Source organism: Cervus canadensis, chromosome 24 (assembly GCF_019320065.1).
Source record: "Cervus canadensis isolate Bull #8, Minnesota chromosome 24, ASM1932006v1, whole genome shotgun sequence".
Classification (NCBI taxonomy): domain Eukaryota; kingdom Metazoa; phylum Chordata; class Mammalia; order Artiodactyla; family Cervidae; genus Cervus; species Cervus canadensis.
In genome coordinates, this window is record NC_057409.1 from 9,423,714 (window position 1) to 9,445,796 (window position 22,083).

The 22,083-nt window shown below is 46.3% G+C and overlaps 1 protein-coding gene and 1 long non-coding RNA gene across 7 annotated transcripts; both read left to right on the top strand.

Moving 5' to 3' along the window:
* Positions 1 to 3,306: 3,306 nt before the first annotated feature.
* PIGV (phosphatidylinositol glycan anchor biosynthesis class V) lies at positions 3,307 to 13,124 on the top strand. 6 transcript variants are annotated; one of them, XM_043445629.1, is made up of 5 exons: positions 3,307 to 3,347; positions 4,352 to 4,431; positions 6,186 to 6,320; positions 9,396 to 10,517; positions 12,327 to 13,124. In XM_043445629.1, the coding sequence occupies exons 3-5, from the start codon at positions 6,243 to 6,245 to the stop codon at positions 12,606 to 12,608; spliced, it is 1,482 nt and encodes a 493-aa protein (XP_043301564.1). In that variant the 5' UTR covers positions 3,307 to 3,347; positions 4,352 to 4,431; positions 6,186 to 6,242; the 3' UTR covers positions 12,609 to 13,124. The 6 variants fall into 6 exon arrangements, with proteins under 6 accessions (XP_043301564.1, XP_043301562.1, XP_043301565.1 ...); XM_043445627.1 differs by having other exon boundaries at positions 3,329 to 3,347; positions 4,347 to 4,431; XM_043445630.1 differs by lacking the exon at positions 3,307 to 3,347 and adding an exon at positions 3,354 to 3,800 and having other exon boundaries at positions 4,347 to 4,431.
* Positions 13,125 to 13,378: 254 nt separating this feature from the next.
* Positions 13,379 to 17,215, top strand: LOC122426816. Its single transcript, XR_006265234.1, has 2 exons — positions 13,379 to 14,391; positions 16,580 to 17,215. It is a non-coding gene; the product is annotated as an uncharacterized LOC122426816 (long non-coding RNA).
* Positions 17,216 to 22,083: the final 4,868 nt, after the last annotated feature.

Here is a 22,083-nt window from a genome sequence, read left to right on the forward strand (position 1 = left end):
CATCTGCCTGTCATCACAGGCATTAGCACTGCCTGCTAACAGTTGGCATGCTGATCAGAGGCCAGTGTGGTCACTTTTGTCCCATAATGGCATGCCCTCAAAACCAAGATCAGCATCAGCTACTCCATCTTTCCCGTAGGATTGTCTTGTCCGACTCTTGTGAAGGAAGTTTAGTTCTCATGGAACACTCGCTTCCTTTGAGCAATCTGACAACTTACTTCTCTCTAGCTACCTTGCTTTGCTCTGCCATCACATTTGGAGATGGCCTTGGCCGTCTCTCAGTAATTTTGTCTCTAGACACTCCATGGTCCTAATCCTATGGAAACTACCAAACTTCCTTCACATCGTCAATGGGAAAATCACTTGCTCCCCTTTTTGTTCAGGGAGTTGTAACAGCCCGACTTTATCGAGCAATTTGTGCCAAGCACTATAAAATCCTTGTAATAAACGATACCATCATGGATTATGATGTCTACCTTCTTTGTGAATTGTATCTTTTATCACTAAAAATAATTCACCTTTGTTTCATTTAAAGATTAATTTAAAAAGGATACCATCATCTCCATGAGGACAAGGACCGCGTCTGTCTTGCTTCAGTGTTATGTTCTCATCCTCATTACATAGTAGTCCTATTTTGTTGAGTAAATCAAAAGGTAAAATTGGAATTTAATGAAGGAAATAGTAGGTAGGAACTGTTAAGACTTGGTCTTCCCTATGTAGAATTTTCAATATAGCCCATAAAGACCCATAGTTGAGTGAAAAAAGGAAGAGAGGGAAAGAGGTAAACCTGAGAAAGATTTAAAATAGTGTGGGGTGGTTAAAAAAAAACAAACAGCCAGGGAGGTTTTTAATTCAAATCCCACTTCTGCCACTAGCTGTGTAACTTCAGAACTGGTCACTTTCACCCCAGCCTCAGTTTCCTCATCCATAAAGTGCAGGTTAAACAAACAGATTTATTCACTAGATCCTTACTGAATACACACAATATGCAAGGTACTAAGTGCTGGAAACATCTTGGTGAACAAGGCCCCCTTCCCCCCATAGCACTTACATTCCATAAGAGGAAAACAAGACAATGAAATAATCCATGGACAGGACAACCAGGTGATCATAAATGCCATAAAGAGAGCAGAATTAGGGTGGTGGGAAGTACAGGGTGGTGATTGTGGTGGGGTAGACAGAGAAAGCTCCAAGGAGGTGGCATTTCAGCTGAGACCTGAAGTGGATTGGCCAAAGGGTAGTCAGTTGGCAGTGAAGCATTTCAAGCAGGGGAAACAGCAAGAGCAGAGCCAGGCAAGTTCAAGAAAGAGAAATGCTGTAACTCTCTCACATTCTAGGATTCTAGAAACAGTGGTGCACTGCTTACATTGTTTAATTTAGTCAGAGATTTGTATTATGAAATCGTTTCTTGGTGGTGTGGCATATTTACTTCTTTAGGGAAGTGGCTGAGTGGTGTAGAATCTTTTGGGAGCCCTGGGGTAAGTCTCAGTCTCCCTGGCTCTCCCACAGCGCTGGCCGCTCAGCTGGCTCCCTATGTGGATGCAGGCTCCATTTTAGCAGCAGACTCTAAAAGCAGACTAGAGAGAGCTGCCTCCTCCACTACTTACTCACAGCCCTGGAGGCCCAGAACCCCTCCCATCCCACCTAGTGTTCCTCCATTCTGACAAGCCAGAGCTTTGTGAGCACAAGATTCAGCCTCCTTGTTTTCCAGTCGGAGCAGGAGCCAGAAAATGAAACAGGAAACAGAGCGGAAGAGGAGGGGGGTGGGTAGTAGAGAAGGAAAGGAAGGAGAAATTGCAAGAAAGTAGAGCTGAAGATCTGGACAAAGTTCTACCTCTAAAGGGTGACAGTTGAGCTTTAAAAAAAAACATTCTGAATTGTCACAATAGACGCCTGTCCTTTTCACAACTAGATTTTTGAGAGAATTTGGTGTGTGAACAGAGGGAATCTTAAGAATGCATGTCTTTTTCCCTTGTGAATTCACAAAGGAAGGATAGTTCATTTCTCGGTTTTGTCCTTACAGACACAGTACTGCTTGGAGCCTCAAAGACTTCTACAGATTCAAGCCACAACCTTAGGCCCCAGTCACGAGTGTAACCCACAGCTTTGCCGACTCACTCACATGCCTCTGGAGCCGAGAACAAGGGTGTGTCAATGAGAAACCTAGGGTTCTAAGCCCCGTTTTTCCTTCTCCAACACTCCACGACTAAAACGTGACGGATCCACCTTACACACAACAAATATCTGAGGGCAGTTTAGGTCTCAGGGCCTGAAATGAGCTATAAAGAATCCAAAGATACAGCCCCTGGCCCCCACAGAACTGCTGTGGGCTGCCTGTCTTTGCCTGGAGAGATAGCAACCACCTCTTTTGTTCCCACCCACAGGAGTAGCTGTGGCGGAAGATAAACCCCTCCCTCAGCCAGGGCTGTGGCCAGAGGCTAACCCAGACCCTAGCTTCGTTTGGAGGGCAGATAACTGAAACCACAAAGGGCTCTGGAATCCTGAGAAACGAGAAATCCACCAACGGAGAAGGATTTATTATCTATTTCCTTTAAGGAGGGTGCAAAGTTGTTCTAACAGTTTCCGTTACAGGGGTACCAACTGGCCGCTCCTCCCTAACAGACGGTTTTGTTAAGTTAGCTTCTTTTTTGGCCCCACTTCCTACAAGAGAAACGGCTTCAGTGAAGGAGAAAGGAGTCGTGGGGGGCGTTCTCTTAAGTTTCCTTCACCACCCTCATTAGCCACCTGACTTGGGGCTGAGGACTGAAGCAGGACAGAAGGTCCCTAGTAGCCGGAGGGGAAAGTCCGGGGGAACCCCCACTTTCTTCACACCCAAGACACGGGGTGCCGCTGCTGGCCACAGAAACCCCAAGAAGGCTTTTCTTTCTACTCAAACTACAGCTATTGTGTGCCAGGCCCTGTGCTGAGCTGCTCTTGCCTGACAGCAGGGGAAATGCGGCTCTGGCTTCCGTGAAGGGGCCGCAGGGCAGCCCCCAACTCCGAGGGCCTCGGCCCTCAAGGGAACTTATGGATGTTTGAGGGGTGGTTCGAACTCTTCCAAGAGCACCGACGCTGAGACAGCAACCCTGGAGGACTAACTGAAGGCGGGGGGGAAGGGGCTAGCGGAGCGGGGACTCCTCAGGTGTCACCAAAGCTGGCAGGGGCCAAGGCAGAGGGGCGCTGAGTCTCGGGGCTATGCCGTCCCCGCCCCGCTCTCCCGGAATCAACATGGCCGCCGCGGAGGGGGGCGGGGCAGCTCCGACTCCCGGCCGGAGCGGGGCGGGGCCGCCACCCGCGGAGCCAGTGCGCAGGCGCGTCCGCTCGGAGCCCCGGATGGAGGAGCTAAGGTTCGGGCCCCGCCTGGGAGGTTGAGACCCGCCGGCGCTGGGGACCCGGCGCCAGCTTCGGAGCTTAGGAGTTTTGAGTGGGGGGAGGGAAGTCGTCAAACGGAGGCCGAGGGAAATGAGGCGGATGCCGCCGAGAAGCGAGGAGCCCCGCCCCCTCCGCCATAGCGGCCTCCCAGTGCCGCCTCTTCCTTCACAGCCTCCCCCCCTCCCCTGCCTTCCGGTCGTAGGCCGGGCCGGGCGTCGCCGGCCCCCTCCAGAGTAACCCCTGAGCCTTGGCCCTTTAGGGAGAGGAGATGCCCATTCTCTGCTTGGGACTCTTGTCGAAAAGGAAACGGCTGGAACGGGCTTCGGACCCTGGTGGGCGGGCAGAAGGCGGCCGCTGAAGTTGGCGGCCAGCAAGGCCTCTGGTCCCGGGGACCCTGGGTTCGAACAACACCCCTCGCCCCCGAGGATGTTAGTCTTACCCAGAGGGTCCAGGGCTTCGATTCAACAGGTTTTCCTGTCTGCTCAGATGGGACCCTCCCTGCCCTAAGCATACAAGAGCATGCGCTGTCATCTGACAAGTACTGAGCTCGGAGTTGGGAGATCTTGGCTCTGAAAGAGCGCATCCGCTTTGGCAGGACTGAGGGCTGGTGGAAAGACTGATGTTTCAGACAGGAAAAAAAAAAAAAAAATAGACGTTCTCCTTAAATATATCCTTGGGTGTGCCACTTGACCCTAGTGAGCCTCAGTTTCCACATCTGTAAAATGGCGATGGTAATTACACAGGGTCTAATGAGCTCTCTGGTGTAAAAATTCTGGAGAGTTTTTATTACTCACTTTCCTGGGGCATATTTACCTCAAGGGAAAAGAGAGTAAAACTAGTTGCTCTGTAAGTGTCCTGCCAGTTCAGAGTCTGCTTTCGTAAAGGGATTGTTGGGAAGTGAGGGCCGCAGTTAGCTGAAAAGGAGAGCTCACTGGCTTTATTCTCGTTTTCACTTGGTTTGCCTGCAAACTAAGTGTAGGCTACACGTCTTCTGTGGTCGCTGGGTCTAGAATTTGAGTCTGGAGAGACGAAGAATGGAAGCCTGGTGAAGAGGCAGAGGTGGGTTATGTGCTTTTCTGTTCCCGACTCTTCTGCATGTGGGTGGGAAGTGAAGGAAGGTAAAAAGTGAATTCATCCTAGGATAAAGAACTAGCGGCCGTGTAAGGTTGGCTGTTTTTGTTTCTACGATTCCTTTCGATTCAGCGAGTCAGATACTGGCAATGTTGGGTAGATTCACAAACTACCGCTGTTCTCTGGGGCTTTCGAAAGCTTGCCTTTGAACTGAATTTTGATGAGCAAACCGGTGTGGCGTTCGTGGCCCCTCCCTTCCTCCAGGCCTCCTGGTGATGGAGTAATCAACAGGCGCCCCCTTGTGCTGAAGAAAGAGAACTGTTGCTTCTGGAGAAATTGTATTTTCCTGTGGCTTCTGTGACTTTGTTGTTTTGCTCTCAACGTGAGATATGGTGGGAGGAGTACTTGGAGCAGAGATTTTATATCCAGAGCCAGTGAACTGGTGAAGCCATATCCAGTTCCTGCCACTTCCAGTAAATCAGAACACAGGTTTAATGTGCCTGTGTGTAATGCTAGTCCCTGGAAGGATAGTTGGGAACAAGATAGACAAAGCCCCTGCTCTCATAAACAACTTAAATAAGCAATAGCTATAAAGACGACAAGGGAGAGGGTAATGAGAGCATATCACATAGTCTAGTGAGGGTCACAGAATTCCAGAAACAAGTGATACTTAAAGGTTTGATTGGTGTTAAGAAAGGAAAATCCAGCCCTCCCTCTTAATTTCTCAGTTTAAGTACAATATTTTTCCTTTAGGGTTAGTTCCTCACCCTAAGTTGATGAGCTGCCTCTGATGCTCCTGCCCTCCCTTCTGATTTCTGACTGGTTCTGTAAGAGCCATTGCTACTTCTGTGAACCCAAGGAGTTGTGTTTAAAAAAAAAAAAAAGAAAGCTGTAAAGTGCATTCCTTCCCTCAGAATGGCTTTGCAGTTGTTTATACATTGCTGCCATTCCAGTGAAGAGATGGGAAACAACAGTTTCTTCATCTGTAGTAGTCAACTTTGTCGTCCCTCTCAGTTTGTTTAGCTGGCTGAAGTCCTGCTGAGTGGTGGTTTTCTTTTCCTTCTCCACTTAATTTAACAGACCAACTGAACACACATCAGAGAGCTTAACTAGAGTGTGTAGTCATTATGGTCTTCCAGTTCAGTTCTATGCCCCACTTTTGGGACTCTGGTTTGGGACCTAGTTTATTATTCTGGGTGAGAGGGAAAGGGCATACACCAAATAATAGCAACCGCAATGTAGATTTGGTAGTACTTTTTTCACACTTCAGTCCATGTCACCATCATGACAGTTTCATGAGACAGACAAGAAGAGTCCAATCTCACTTTCACCTAGAGAACTGAGGCTGAGAAGAACAAAATGAAAACTTGTGAATGAGAAAGTCAGGACTTGAATCCAGGCCTTTAGTTCCCGCACAGGGGCTCTCAACAGACTTTTATTTATTTATTTATTTTTTATTGATATGAATCAGCCTCAACAGATTTTTAAAGTTTTTCTGTGAGCTTAGCTTTCCAGCTTCCTGCCTAGGGGAAGTGTGGAACGTCCCCTACAAGAATATAATGCTTCAGAGTGATGGGAGGCAGTCCCATCTGCCTTTAAGATGCTTTTTCTTCATCTAGGAGGTTAGGTGGTTAAGTTTGCCATAGTAATGCTGAAGCCGGAGGGTGTTTCTGTGAAGAGTGCTTTCAAGAATTTACTTTCTGCCCATGTGTGACATTTCCTCCTTGGGTTTTGGCGTTTAGAAGCCTGAGGGAGCTCAGCCCTGGCAGCAGCCCCCCTGAGTTCCTGGTGGTGAGAGGATGTGGCCCCTGGACCCATCCCGGAAAGAGGTCCTGGGGTTTGCAGTCAGCTGCCGTGTCCTGACTCTGGTGCTGCAGGTCAGTCTCTGATCTTTCATCCTGAACGTGCCATTGCCACATGACTGAGCTAGATGCTAAGAATAGGCCTCATCTTTCGGTTTCCCAGATGTGCCCCTCCACATGATTAGAACTATAGAGACCTAGACCACATAGCTGAAAAGTGGACAGGACTCTCAGAAATGATCTATTAATCTCTTATTTTACACATGAAATGGCTGAGGCCCAGAAAGGTTCAGTGGCTTCCTTAAAGTCACAAGACAAGTTCCAAAAGGCCCAGAATCAAACCCCAGGTTTCCTTACCCCTGGGCTAGTGATCTTTCCACCAGACCATGATATTTGGTAACCTGATGCCTTTAGGGTATGACAGCTCAAAGCATTACCCTGGGTCCCCAACCAGGAGGCTGAGCACGGTATCAATCAGTTGAGTGTGAGAGAGGGGGCACTGTCCTGAGACCATCTGTGTTTATCTGTTTAGTCATCAGTGTCTTCTTCTCTTCCCCTAGCTGTGTCCCCTTCCTGTCTCACCCACACACAACCTCCAATGCATTTTGCAACTCCCTTTCCCTTCCATGGCTGCACTTGATACATACTTTAATCCGATTTCAGATATACATGAACTATATATGGTGCCTCGCACAGTACCCGCTGCTTGTAGGCCCACAGTAGCTATTATTATTGAATGTACGTCAGTAGCCTAGGGATGTTCTGTCAACATATTCTGTGTGCCTTTCATCACAAGCACGTTCTCTCTGAGGCTCATAGCTGGTTCCTTTGTGGAAAACTCCTTTCCGCTCTCCTCCCCAACTATATGTGGCATAACAGGCTCTGTTAGGTCCCAGGTTTAGTTAAAATGCTCTTCAGCTTGGAGCCTAGGACTGTACCCTGTGACTATCAGTCCTGTCCCACTTGTTTTCACTGTTCAAAGTGGCCTAGTAAAGAAATTGACCAAAAAAAGAAAGAGCCTTAAAAATGAGGTTGTACTCCTGTGGCCAGGCTTGGGAAAATTGGCTTGATGATGGCTTTGAACCAGCATCAGCCGAGTGATTGGCAGAACTAAGGAAGCAGTCCTGTGACTGGATGACACCTGGGATAGGGTCCCAGGAAGCGGGGGTTCTAATTCAGGTGGTGATTTGGAAACAAGCGTGTTTGCTCTGTGCTGTTCACTCAGCCACCAAATTTTATTAAGTCCCTGCTCTGTCTGTTCAAAGAACTGCTAGGTGGGAGTACAAAAAGTCACAATCTGTTTTCTCTTAAGTAGCTGACAATCTAATGGGGGAAAAAAACATATAATAATGCTATTTCATTGTCCTCCCCTTCCCTACTGGCAGCTTTAAAACTCCTGCCATCAGGTTATATCCCCAGTTACCCCTCATTGTTGCTGTCATCTCTGCTAGTGACAGCTCATTTTTTCTCATTCCTTGAAGGTTTTAGCTCCTGATTCACTGTTGCTCTTTCTAGCATTACTGTATATTTCTTGGTGGTTTCAATATTAATAGAGCTGATACATCTAACCACTATCTACTGTCTTTCCAGTTCACTCCCTCAGGACTTATCCATTGATTCCAGCTCTGTTTCCCTGTCCCTCACTCACCTCGTGGCTTCAGCTCCCTTTCTTACCCAGCTTAGAGTCCATGATCCACCATGCATACATGTACAACTCACTTGCTCCCTTCTTCCTGTCTTAATCACAAGACAAAAGCCCAACCTTGATTAAATTCGGTTCCATGTGTACTCTGTGCTGGCATCTGCTCAGAGAAAAGCATACAACTGTATTAACTAGTCTCTTTTTATTCAATACCATTAACCCAAGTGAGTCCTTAGTGCTGCCTGGCAATATTAGTGTATTTCCCTGGTCCAGTCCCTCACCTATTCTCTAAATTTTTCTGCCTATCAGAATCACCTGGGAGAGCTAAAAACAACCTGAATGCCCAGGTTGTACCCCATACTGGTTAAATCATTAATGTTACGGAGCAGAGGAGAAACCCAGGCATCTTGTATTTGAAAATCCAGTGCACAGGCTATTTTGAGAACTAGGGTCAGGAATTACTTACTTTACACATTTTTCTTCCTTAAGTCTCCAGCACCTTTTCCCTAACTTGTTTTCCTGAATGAAAATTCAGAAAAATAGAAACAATAAGAAGCAACCTTCTGAATACTTCCTCCACAGCCATCCGCAAACCTACATCTGCACCTCTGCGCCTTCACTGCTGAAGGCGGGGTGAAATGTCTGTCTTCTCTAAACTAAGGTCAGCTCCTCCACTTCCATAGCAGATTCCATCCCCTTTTGCTTGCTCCATCAATTCTTCCCTTTCTTATTCACGTACACAGTGGTTTCTGTTCTGCTGGATTATTCCCATTGGCAAACAAATATCTCCCACTTAAAAAAAAAAAAAGATTTTTCTTGACCCCACAATGTCATTCACCTACTACCCCATCTCTGCTCCCCTCTACAGCAAAAATCCTCCAAATAGTTGTCTATATCTACTGTTTCCCTTCTCCCTTTCTCTGTTGAACCCAGTCTAGGCAGTCTTCTCTCTCCTCCACTCCAGTGAAATAGCTCTCGTCATAGTCACTGGTGACCTTCACTGTATTGCTAAATCCAGTGGTCAGTTTCAGTTCCCATCTTACTTGACCTGTCAACCACATTTAACAGAGCTGATCGCTCCTTTGCTTCACTTGGCTCTATGACACTGTGCTCTCCTGTTTACTCCCAACCTCACTGACCCTTCCTTCTTTACCGTTATTGCTTGGTCCTCACTCTCTTTGGGCCTCTAATTGTTGGCATGTCCAGGACCTAGTCCTCAGAGCTCTTCTTTTCTGTATCTGCACTTCTTACCTGGGCGATCTCATTCAGTCTCACACCTTTTATTACTATCCATGCACTTACGACTTCCGAATTTATATTTCCACCCCTGAGGGTTCTCCTCACTGTCAAGATTCATATATCTCACTGCCTCATTGACCTATGCACTGGAACATCCACTTGAAACTGAACTTGTGATTCTTCCCCAACGTGTCTTTTCTTCCTCATTTTATTAAATGGTAGTTCTTCCACTTGCTGAACCAAAGTACTAGTTCTTCTTCATCCCACAGGCTCTCTTCAATGCCATCATCCCAGACCATCGTGCAGAAGCCTTCTCTCCTCCTCGGCTCACCCCCTCTGGCTCTGTGGACCAACTTGTGGAAGGTCTTCTGGGTGGCCTATCTCACTGGGATGCTGAACACTTCCTGTTCGTTGCCGAGCACGGCTACCTGTATGAGCACAACTTTGCCTTCTTCCCTGGTTTCCCCCTGGTCCTGTTGGTGGGGACTGAATTGATGAGACCCCTGTGGGGGTTACTGAACCTACGGAGTTGCCTGCTCATCTCAGTAGCACTGCTCAATTCCTTGTTTTCCACGCTGGCTGCACTTGCACTTTACGACCTGGGCTGTTTGGTTTTGCACTGTCCCCGCCAGGCCTTTTATGGAGCACTGCTCTTCTGCCTCAGCCCCGCCAATGTCTTCCTGACTGCTGGTTACTCAGAAGCCTTATTTGCTCTCCTGACATTCAGCGCCATGGGGCAGCTGGAAAGGGGCCAAAGCTGGACTAGTGGACTCTTTTTTGCCCTTGCCACTGGTGTACGATCCAATGGGCTAGTCAACATTGGCTTCCTCGTACATTCTCAGTGCCAAGACTTTTTCTCATCTCTCATGGTGCAAAGTGCTCTCAGACAGCTCTTGAAGCTGATGGGTTCTGTGTTCCTGTCAGTGTTCACACTCGGCCTTCCCTTTGCCCTCTTTCAGTATTACGCCTATACCCAGTTCTGTCTGCCAGGCTCAGCCCACCCCATTCCTCAGCCCTTGCTGCAATTAGCTATAGACCAGGGCTACCGAACTGCGGAGGGAAACAAGCCGCCTTGGTGCTCCTGGGAACTTCCCCTAATATACAGCTACATCCAGGATGTCTATTGGAATGTTGGCTTTCTGAGATACTATGAACTCAAGCAGGTGCCCAATTTTCTACTGGCTTCACCAATGGCTATATTGGTTGCCTGGGCAACTTGGACATACGTGACCACCCACCCTTGGCTCTTCCTTACACTTGGGATGCAAAGGAGCAAGAACAAAAAGGCCCTAGAGAAGCCTGAACCTGGATTCCTCAGTCCTCGGGTGTTTGTGTACCTGGTCCACGCTGCAGTGCTGCTGCTGTTTGGCAGTCTATGCATGCATGTTCAGGTGAGGTGGACTCCTGGCTGGGAATAGCTGTGAACACAGGCCGAACCCATTGGTCAGGAACAGGCAAGACAGCTAACTTCTTCCATTTGAGTGACCTGTACCTAATTTGTTCGTTCAACTGCTGTTTGGGGGTGTTTTTATTGTGAGTCCCTGGGTCAGACCACTGAGGATAGAGCATGAATAAGGTAAGATTGCTGCCCTACTGGGTCTTGTGGTCAAAATGGAGAGGCAGACATTTAACAGGTAAATGGTAAAACTACAGTATAGTGGAATGGAAGAGGAGATCCTTTTGAGATAAAGTATTGTGGAAGCACAGAGGAAACAGTAGCCAACTGTCCAAGGAGGTGAGCAGGGCATCATATGTAGGCTGGGTCCTGAAGAGTAAGAAGAAATTTCGTTTAAGAAGCAGAGGATGAGCACTCTGGCAGATGGAAGGGCATGGGTGAAGACACGAGAATCCTAAAAGGACCTGATCTGACTGAGTTATAGGGATGAGCACAGACAGTGTCTCTGGGACCTTCCTCTAACATACAGCTGTACCTGGAATGTCTCCTTGAATGCCGACTTTCTGAGGTACTCTGAGCTCTGGCAGGGGCCCGGTTTTCAGAAGGGACGTCTTGTGCAGTATTCAGTCAGTGGTGAGGATGTCGAGGGATGGGAAGGGTTTGACTGTACATCCGATTGTTTTGTTCCTGGTTGTGGCCTCAGGTCAGGATGACCCCGGGGAAGTCTTTTGGTCTCCATACTGGCCACTCCTCAGCAGTTTCTGCCTCCTGGAGGTGCACATTGGCTGTCTTTAAAGTTCTCCAAGCTATATGAATAAGAGGCACAGGGGAAATAGAAAGTAGCATTCTGTGTTTATAGCCAGATTAGCTACTGGAGTGAGTGCCAGCAAAGCTTAGAGTTTCCAGAGATGAGGGAGGCCATTTGGAGACCTGGCTCTGAACACCCCCAGAGGGGCCATGTTGAACCACAGGATCCCCTGCCTCTTTCCTTCTGCTTTACCATCCCCAGGGCATGAGAGAACCGCTTCAGGTTCCCAAAGCCTCAGGGGCAGCCCAGAGCTTAATATATATATTTATTTATTTGGCTGTATCAGGTGTTAGTTGCAGCACTCGGGATCCTTAGTTGTGGCATGTGAGATCTAGTTCCCTGACCAGGGATCAAACCCAGGCTACCTGCATTGGAAGCACTGAGTCTTAACCACTGGACCACCAGGGAGGTCCCCAGCCTAGGGTTTAGAGTCCTGCTGCTGCTGCTGCTAAGTCGCTTCAGTCGTGTCCAACTCTGTGCGACCCCATAGGCAGCAGCCCACCAGGCTCCCCTGTCCCTGGGATTCTCCAGGCAAGAACACTGGAGTGGGTTGCCATTTCCTTCTCCAATGCATGAAAGTGAAAAGTGAAAGTGAAGTCACTCAGTCATGTCTGACTCTTAGTGACCTCATGGACTACAGCCCACCAGGCTCCTCTGTCCATGGGATTTTCCAGGCAAGAGTACTAGAGTGGGGTGTTAGAGTCCTGGTCCTGGGCTAAAAGTGGACCCCATGGAGTTTTTAGTATTGATTGGCCCATTATTGTGGTAATTAGTCTGTAGCTATGTTTATTTGTAACATTGCAGTCACCTGGCTGGTGTTATACACAGCTTTATAAAGCAGATCTAAGCTCTGCTGAATGAGTATCTTTTCCAGTATAATAAATTCCTAGTCTGGGAGCTATAGTTTACCCAGTAGCAGGGAAGTCCCAGGCTCATCCCATTTGAGGCAGTGAAATTCCAATAAATGTGTGGATTTTCCCCCTCTTGTGATTCCAGGTTCTCACCAGGTTTTTATGCTCCTCCAGTCCTATTGTGTACTGGTTCTCGGCTCACTTGCTTCTGGATCAAGAACCGCTGCTGAGATCCCTAGAGGCTGTGCCTGGGAAGTCTCCTACAGGGGACCCCCCACCAGGACAAAAGGTCCCCAGAAACTCTATCATGGGACTCTTGTACAACTGGAAAACTTGTTCTCTGGTCACACGATGCATTCTAGGCTACTTCATGACTTACTGGCTCTTGGGACTACTCCTCCATTGCAACTGGCTGCCTTGGACATAACCTGGAGACTTAGGGGACAGGCCTGAAGCAGACGTAACCAGGGTCTGAAAGTACAGATACACACTGGGGCTGCCTGTGCTCCCTGGTATCCTTACTCTGTCCATTAGAACCTCTCTGTCTGAACGTTGGTTAGGAATGGAAGAAGTGAAAGCCTCTAGAGAGCCCTTTCTGGTCCTTGATGTGGCAAATTTTAGAGTAGTAACTGGTTTCTCTATAAGTGAAGAAATCTTATTCCAGATCTATGTTGTCAATCAACCTTAGCAGAGATAGTCTTAAACTTACCACCTACCCACATGTAAATTTAAATATAAATTTCATCAAAGGCTCTAGCTGACAAGCTGGTCATAGTTCACACAGTGATGATGGAGGCCTGAACAGTATAGCAGCAATAGTAAGTAAAATGGGACCATCTTTTCTAAATGGGACATTGTTTCTGATGAGTTTTTTCATGATTTGTTCACTTATTTATATGAAAAATCTTACAAAGAAATGCAAATTAAACAACATTTGTTTATATGTAATGAACTACCTTTTTATTGTTATTACTGTATTGGCTTGCAGGACCTTAGTTCCCCAACCAGGGATTAAACTCAGGCTGCTGCTGCTGCTGCTGCTGCTGCTGCTGCTGCTGAGTCACTTCAGTCGTGTCTGACTCTGTGCGACCCCACAGATGGCAGCCCACCAGGCTCCCCCGTTCCTGGGATTCTCCAGGCAAGAACACTGGAGTGGGTTGCCGTTTCCTTCTCCAGTACATGAAAGTGAAAAGTGAAAGTGAAGTCGCTCTTAGCAACCCCAATGACTGCAGCCTACCAGGCTCCTCTGTCCATGGGATTTTCCAGGCGAGAGTACTGGAGCAGGGTGCCATTGCCTTCTTCTAAACCCAGGCTACTGCAGTGAAAGTACTAAACTGGACTGCCAGGGAAATCCCATAAATTATCGTTCAAAAAAAATAATACAGGACTTCCCTGGTGGTGCAATGGTTAAGAATTCACCTGCCAGTGTAGGTAGGGGGACACAGGCTTGATCACTGGTCCAGAAAGATTCCCCTATGCCGTGGGTCAGCTGAGCCCGTGAACCACAACTGCGGAGCCCACGCGCAGCTGCTCCTGAATGCCGAGTGCAGCCTGAGTGGCCACCGCAGTGAAAAGCCTGTGCACTGCCACGAAGAGTAGCCCCTGCTCGCTGCAACTGGAGCAAGCCCACACATAGCAACGAAGACCCAGGGCAGCCAAAAATAATTTGAAAAATAAAGATTTTAAAAATAATAACACAAATTAAGGGCTGAGACCCTGCCACATGCTCTGCATCAAGTTATTTGAGGGGAAAAGTCATGGTAAGAAGAACATTTCATGAGAAGGCAGAAGGCCTAGATTCTGGTCCTCTCAGTAAAAACCCACTTAACCAGCTGTGGGACCTTCGAAGAGTTTCCCGAGCCTTAGTTACATCTTCTGAAACTAAGGGGAAATTGTATTAGCCTACTGGAAAAAATATCTAGTTCTTCTGTTTTCAGCCCGTAGAAGAAACTCTCCCTCTTCTCAGGTGCAACTCTGAGGAGTAACTTCAGTGACCTTTCCTTTGAATGAGGGAAAGCACTGACATTGCATTGACTTGGCAACTAAGGCTCCCTGTCGTGTGTTAGTAAACCTGCCCAAGGCAACTAAATGTTCAACTTGGTGACCAGTGACTGGATTTCCTGCCCTTCCCAAGTGCCTGTGCTTGCTTTATTAGTAGACAAGGATCAGAGGAACCAACCATCACAGCAGCAGGAATTGATAAATTGTAGGTAAGTCCAGGGTTGAATGAAATGGTATTTTCTGGCACCCGTTTGGTTATGGGCCTGTCTGTATAATTGTAGTAAAAACCTTGACCCCTGCTGAGCTCTCATTCTTTGAGCCAGGTCCGAAGTTCTGCATCATCATCACTCATTCCCCATTTGAACCAAAAATTCCAGCAAGCAGAAACTTCAAAATAGATGGATAAGCAGCTTCTGGAGAGCCCTGAGAATTAGAACTATGACATACTCCCTCTGACCATGACTGAAAGCTCAACTTGCCAGCTGAAGGGACACTCCTGGCTGAGCCCCAGCACCCTCTGTTGGAGCTCCTAGTCAGCCTGGCCAATAAGCATTTCCCATCCATTGCCTCAGCTTTAGCACAGCTGAGAGAATTTGGTCCAGAATCAAGTGCTTCTGAAAATGTACACACAGATCAGGACAGCCCTCTGCCTTCTGCCAAGGCACCCAAGTGCCCTTCTTGGCAAAAGATGATCACCCCTGCCCTAGTGTCTCTCCAGTTGGCAGAAACTGCTCCCTCTCTCCTCAGCAACAGCTGCAAGTCTGGGGCCTTCCACGCTGTGTGCCAGAAGAGTTGAGGTCCTGAGTCAGCTCTTCCATTGCAGAGGTAGGAGTACTAGGTTGTTTGCCCTCATGGATGAACCTTGCTGCCTCTTTTGGCGGTAATCAGGACTGATTATTCCCCTACTGGAAGAGGTGACTCAGACTCCACAGGTTAGGGGGTGATTTCACTGCTCTGGCAGCCTCAGCTTAACCTTCACACTGGATCTTATCACCCCAGAAACAAATGATTTCAAGGACCAGAAACCCTTATAAATTGGAACCTCTCCTCAACTAATGTCAAGGAATTAAATCACTCTGATATTTTGCCAAGACCATTCTAGTTACAGTTGGTCATAGAGGAGATAACTGAGAACCCCAGCTAGGTGGACACCTGGTGTGACCTGGGACGGACACCATTTTCTCTGACCTTGGAGGGATCTAGTCGCTGTTCTCTAAGGAACTAAGGAATGGGCTGATTTTATGGCCAGCAGCTGTCTTTTTACTATCCTATTAACAGTCTTTAATAGTCTGGGAGAGGGACATGAAGGGCCCAAGGCAGGAAGCTTCCTGTTTACTCTGAGGTCTAACAATGCTGCAGCTGGGTTGGGCTTCTACAATTTCAGAGAAAAGTCATTTCCTTCTGAGACCCAGCTAAAACAGAAACCAGACCCTTCATGTACCTCGAAGTAGATGCTTTTTTGTTCTTTAATGAAGGTGGGAGGAGAGGGAGTGTCTGACATGTCTTTACCAGCCTCCCTGGAAAAAAAAATCACTTTTCTTGAACCGACCCTCTAACCTTCATCTAAAAAACGTAGTGTGTGCAGGCTCGTGGGATTTGAAACTGATTCTCTGAGCAGTTGTTTAGTAATGCCTATTCTAGGGGAATAAAGAAGACTGGCATGCCTCTTGTCCTCAAATAGCTGTTTGATAGAGCTTCTAGCAGAAACACAGGCTTGTTAAGGGAAAAACTGATAAATTCTGGGGAATGAAGAGACACTTAAAACTTCTTGCTCTGTATTTCTCTACTTGAACTCATTAATGATGAGGATGAATTTTCCTTAGGAAAAGGTAAGTGTGGTACAGAGTCCTGACTGTTGCGACCCCATGGACTGTAACATGACAGGCTCCTCTGTCCATGGGATTTTCCAGGCAAGAATATTGAAGTGGGTAGCCATTCCTTCTCCAGGGGATCTTCCTGACCCAGGGATGGAACCCCTGTCTCCTGCATTGCAGGCAGATTCTTTACTGCTGAGCCACCAGGGAAGACCCCGTGTTACAGAGTGAGTACACTGTAAATTCACACAAGATGGAGATTCCTCCCAGCTTGAAATACTTGAAAAGACTTCACAAGGGATAGACTTTGAAGGACAGTAGGATTTGAAAGTTAAGGCCAGAGAATGAGTATAAGAAGCAGGAAATGGAACAGAACAAGGAGAGCTCAGTTTGAGTGGAACTTGAGTTGTGTCATTGTTGAGATCTTAGCCTTGAAATCAGCCCCAAGCCCAGCTCCACCTTGTACTAGCTGTGTAAAGGTGAGCGAGGTACTGAATCTCTAGGCCTCTGTTCACTCATCTGTAAAACATGGATGATACGATCTACCTCATAGATATGAATAATAGCATTGTCTATCTCATAGGTTGTTGTGCAAATTAAACGAAGAGGACTAACAAAGGAATAGCTGCATTTCGGACATGTTGAGTTTTGGCCATCAGCACATTCATAGGCCAGGAGAGGTGGAACTGGAGACCGGAGTTGGAGCCATCCACGCTGACATGATAATTACACCTGCCACGATACTGGATGGGACGTCTCTAAGATGGGGATGCTATCACTTAACCACACAGAGTAGTTATGAATCTTCAGCTAGATACCTGATAGAGCACTAGCATAGCACCTAGCGCATAGGAAGAACTTAACGAATGGTAGCTATTTTTTACTGTCATTATCATCAGTGTCATCGTCATTGTCACTGAAAGACCAGGAACAAATAGTATCAGGTGGAAAAGAGTTTCAAGAAGAAAGAAATGGGGACTTCCCTGGAGCTCCAGTTAAGACTTGTTTGATCACTGTTCAGGGAACTAAGATGCCACATGCTGTGCTGCACGGCCAGAAAAGAAGAAAGAAACAGTTACCAGGTTCATATGCTGTTAAGGAAAGGATGAGAAAAGCTATTGAATTTAGGGATTAGGGATATTAATCAGGGTAGGCTAACTGCGGTAACAAACAACTCCCCAAACTCAGTGGTTTAATAATAAAAGATTTTTCTTGCTCACATCAGAGTCTAGTAGAGATCTGGGGAGGGATGCCTGCTCCATCAGGTCGTTTGGGACCCAGGCTTCTTCCATTTCATGACCCTGCCGTCCTTCAGATAGATGCTCAGAGTCCTCTGCTTGCAGAGAGGTTTTCAGGGGCCAGATCTGGGAGAGTTGTACATCACCTTCACTGTCGTTCCCATTGACTGGAACTTGGTCATATGGTCACATCTAACTCCCAGGGGAGGTTGGGAAGTAGAGTTGCCAGATAAAATACAGGATGCTCAGTTAAATTTGAATTTCAGGTAAATGACATATATTTTTTCAGTATAATGAAGTTCCAGATATTGCAGGAGACATGTAAGAAGTTGTTCATTGTTTATCTGAAATTTAAATTTAATTGGATATCCTGTATTTTTATTCGCTAAATTGGCAACCCTAGTGGGAAGTGAAGTCTGGCTGTGAGTTTAGGACAAAGGGAACACAGATATTTGTGTGTCACAGTATGCCTCAGTGTGTGTTTCTGAATCAAATGCCTGTTTCTGCCCTTCCCAGAAAGAGAACAGTTACCTCTCCCAAGGGAGATACTCCCAGATCCCATCTAGTTACTCAGTTCAGCTCCAGGTCACTCAGTCAGCTCTAATGTGGTTCCTTAAGGTGATGATGAACTAAAAAACTAAAAAAGTTATCCATGGGAGAAGATTCTTAAGAAGAGGGAATATATATGTATGTATGTGTAACTGGTTCAGTTTGCTCTACACCTGACATTAACACTGCTGCAAACCAACTATGTTGTCATTTAGTCACTAAGTCTGGTTCAGCTCTTTGAGAGCCCATGGACTGGAGCCCACCAGGCTCTTCTGTCCGTGGGATTTCCCAGGCAAGAATGCTGGAGTTGGTTGCCAATTCCTTCTCCAGGGGATCTGCCCAAGCCAGGGATCAAACCCACATCTGCTTGGCAGGCAGATTCTTTACCACTAAACCATCTGGGAAGCCCAAAATCAGCGATACGCCAAAAAAAAAAAAAAAGTAAACACACCCATAAGAAAAAGTTTGGTGGAATTCTCTTGTGAATCCATCTGCTCCTGTTGGGAGTTTTTATCCATACCCTACAAGAAAATATACAATGATAGAGCAAGCTATCTTGTAAGCTTGTAGCTTGTAAGCAAGCTCAATGTAAGCTCCTAGTCAGAAAAGGAGAGAATGGAAGATGTAAAGCTGTCACTTCCAAAGCAGTTCTGAACCTCTAATGGTCAGACTTGTCAAAGCTCTCTTCCCTGGGCCTGGGGAGAGTTCCTTGATTAACCCTGACTTGCTCTTGGAAAGACTCCTTTGTCCGTTGCTCTCCACTGTTCTCACATCTCCTGGCTTGTTTTTCCTTCATGGCCACACAGGAGATGGGCTTTGGGAAGTATGACCTCCTTGGTGAATGTTCAGCCACTTCCTGCTGGTACAAGCATGGAGGGCCTAAAAGTTACTTTAAATCTTGGCCAGCCAAAAGCCTATGTATGTGTGTGGGGAGGGGGTAAGATATACATAGCATAGAGTTCATCATTTTAACCGTTTTTAGGTGTAAAGGTCAGTGGCATCAAGTATATTCCCATTGTTGTGCAACCGTCACCACTTCAAGGATCATCCGTATTACAGAATGTGTGAAAATTTCCTTTCTTATATACAATGGATAAACAAGTTCCTACTGTATTGCACAGGGAACTATATTCATATCCTAGGATAAACCGTAATGGAAATGAATATAAAAAAGAATGTATAGGGAATTCCCTGGTGGTCTAGTGGTTAGGATTCCAGGCTTTCATTGTCATGATCCAGATTCACTCATTAGTCTGGGAACTGAGATCCTACAAGCTCTGCGGTGCTGCCAAAAAGAGAGAAAAAAAAGGAATGTATATATGTGTATAACTGAGTCACTTTGCTGTGCAGCAGAAATTAACATTGAAAATCAATTATGCTTCAATAAAAAATAAATTTAAAAAGACTTCCATTCTTTTTAAGGCTAAATAACATTCCATTGTAGGTATGTTGTTATTGTTCAGTTGCTCAGTCATGTCTGACTCTTTGCAACCCCACAGACTACAGCTTGCCAGACTTCCCTGTCCTTCACCAACTCCCAGAGTTCTCTCAAACTCATGTCCACTGAGTGGGTGATGCCATCCTACCATCTCAGCCTCTGTTGTACCCTTTTCCTCCTGCCTTCAATCTTTCCTAGCATCAGGGTCTTCTCCAGTGAGTCAGTTCTTCTCACCAGGTGGCCAAAGTATTGCAGTTTCAGCTTCAGCATCAATCCTTCCAATGAATATTCAGGACTGATTTCCTTTAGGATGGACTGGTTGGATCTCCTTGCAGTTCAAGGGACTCTCAAGAGTCTTCGCCAACACCATAATTCAAAAGCATCGATTCTTTGGTGCTCAGCTTTCTATGTAGTCCAATTCTCACATCCATACATGACTACTGGAAAAACCAGGGCTTTGACTAGACAGACCTTTTTTGGCAAAGTAATGTCTCTGCTTTTTAATATGTTGTCTAGGTTGATCATAGCTTTTCTTCCAAGGAGCAAGCTTCTTAATTTCACGGCTGCAGTCACCATCTGCCATGATTTTGGAGCCCAAGGAAATAAAGTCTGTCACTGTTTCCATTGTTTCCCCCTCTATTTGCCATGAAGTGATGGAAATGCTGTGAAGAAAGCTGAGTGCCAAAAAATTGATGCTTTTGAACTGTGGTGTTGGAGAAGACTCTTGAGAGTCCCTTGGACTGCAAGGAGATCCAACCAGTCCATCCTAAGGGAGATCAGTCCTGGATGTTCATTGGAAGGACTGATGCTGAAGCTGAAACTCCAATACTTTGGCCACCTCATGCGAAGAGTTGACTCATTGGAAGAGACCCTGATGCTGGGAGGGATTGGGGGCAGGAGGAGAAGAGGACAACAGAGGATGAGATGGCTGGATGGCATCACCGACTTGATGGATATGAGTTTGAGTAGACTCCAGGGGTTGGTGATGGACAGGGAGGCCTGGCGTGCTGCAATTCATGGGGTCACAAAGAGTCAGACACAACTGAGTGACTGAACTGAACTGAACTGAACTAATGGAAATGAATGCTATGATTTTAGTTTTTTGAATGTTTAATTTTAAGCCAACTTTTTCACTGTCCTTTCTCACTTTCATCAAGAGTCTCTTTAGTTCCTCTTTACTTTCTGCCATAAGGGTGGTGTCATCTGCATATCTGATGTTATTGATATTTCTTCCGGAAATCTTGATTCCAGCTTGTGCTTCATCCAGCCTGGCATTTCACACGATGTACTCTGCATATAAGTTAAACAAGCAGGGTGACAATATACAGCCTTGATGTACTCCTTTCCCAATTTGGAACCAGTCTGTTGTTCCATGTCTGGTTCTAACCTGTTTCTTGACCTGTATACAGATTTCTCAGAAGGCAGGTAAGGTGGTCTGGTATTCCCATCTCTTGAAGAATTTTCCACAGTTTGTTGTGATCCACACAGGCAAAGGCTTTGGTGTAGTCAGGTAAGCAAAAGTAGATGTTTTTCTGGAACTCTTTCTTTTTTGATGATCCAATGGATGTTGGCAACTTGATCTCTGGTTCCTCTGACTTTTCTAAATCCAGCTTGAACATCTGTAAGTTCACAGTTCACGTACTGTTGAAGGCTGGCTTGCAGAATTTGAGCATTAATTTGCTAGCAGTGAGATGAGCGCCCATCTAGTCAAAGCTATGGTTTTTCCAGTAGTCATGTATGGATTTGAGAGTTGAACTATAAAGAAAGCAGAGCGCCAAAGAATTGATGTTTTTGAACTGTGGTGTTGGAGAAGACTCTTGAGATCAAACCATTCAATCCTAAAGGAAATCAGTCCTGAATATTCATTGGAAGGACTGATGCTGAAGCTGAAGCTCCAATACTTTGGCCACCTAATATGAAGAACTGACTCACTGGAAAAGCCCCTAATGCTGGGCAAGATTGAAGGCAGTAGGAGAAGGGGATGACAGAGGATGAGATGGTTGGATGGCATCACCGACTCAATGGACATGAGTTCGAGCAAGCTCCAGGAGTTGGTGAAGGAAAGGGAATCCCGGTGTACTGCAGTCCATGGGGTCGCAAAGAGTTGGACACACCTGAACTGAACTGAACTGAGTGCAGTTGTGCGGTAGTTTGAACATTCCTTGGCATTGCCTTTCTTTGGGATTGGAATGAAAACTGACATTTTCCAGTCCCGTGGCCTCTGCTGGGTTTTCCAAATTTGCTGGCATATTGAGGGCAGTACTTTCACAGCATCGTCTTTTAGGATTTGAAAAAGCTCAACTGGAATTCCATCACTTCCACTAACTTTGTTTGTAGTGATGCTTCCTAAGGCCCACTTGACCTAGAGCCAGGATGTCTGACTCTAGGTGAGTGATCACACCATCGTGGTTATCTGGGTCATTTTCCCTTGATATCTCTAATTTTCTTGAAGAGATCTCTAGTCTTTCCCACTCTATTGTTTTCCTCTATTTCTTTGCATTGTTCACTTAGGAAAGCTTTCTTATCTCTTCTTGGTATTCTTTGAAACTGTGCATTCAGATGGGTGTATCTTTCCTTTTCTCCTCAGAGTATGAAAGGGCAAAAAGATATGACAGTGAAATGTTATTGTATGTATACAGCACAGTTTATCTATTTGTCTGTTGATGGATATACTTGGATAGCGCCACCTTTTGGCTATTTCAAATAATGCTACTAATGAACATTGAAAAGTGAAAGTGAAAGTCCCTCTGCTGCTGCTGCTAAGTCACTTTAGTCATGCCCAACTCTGTGCGACCCCATAGTCAGCAGCCCACCAGGGCTGGGATTCACCCTGTCCATGGGATTCACCAGGCAAGAATACTG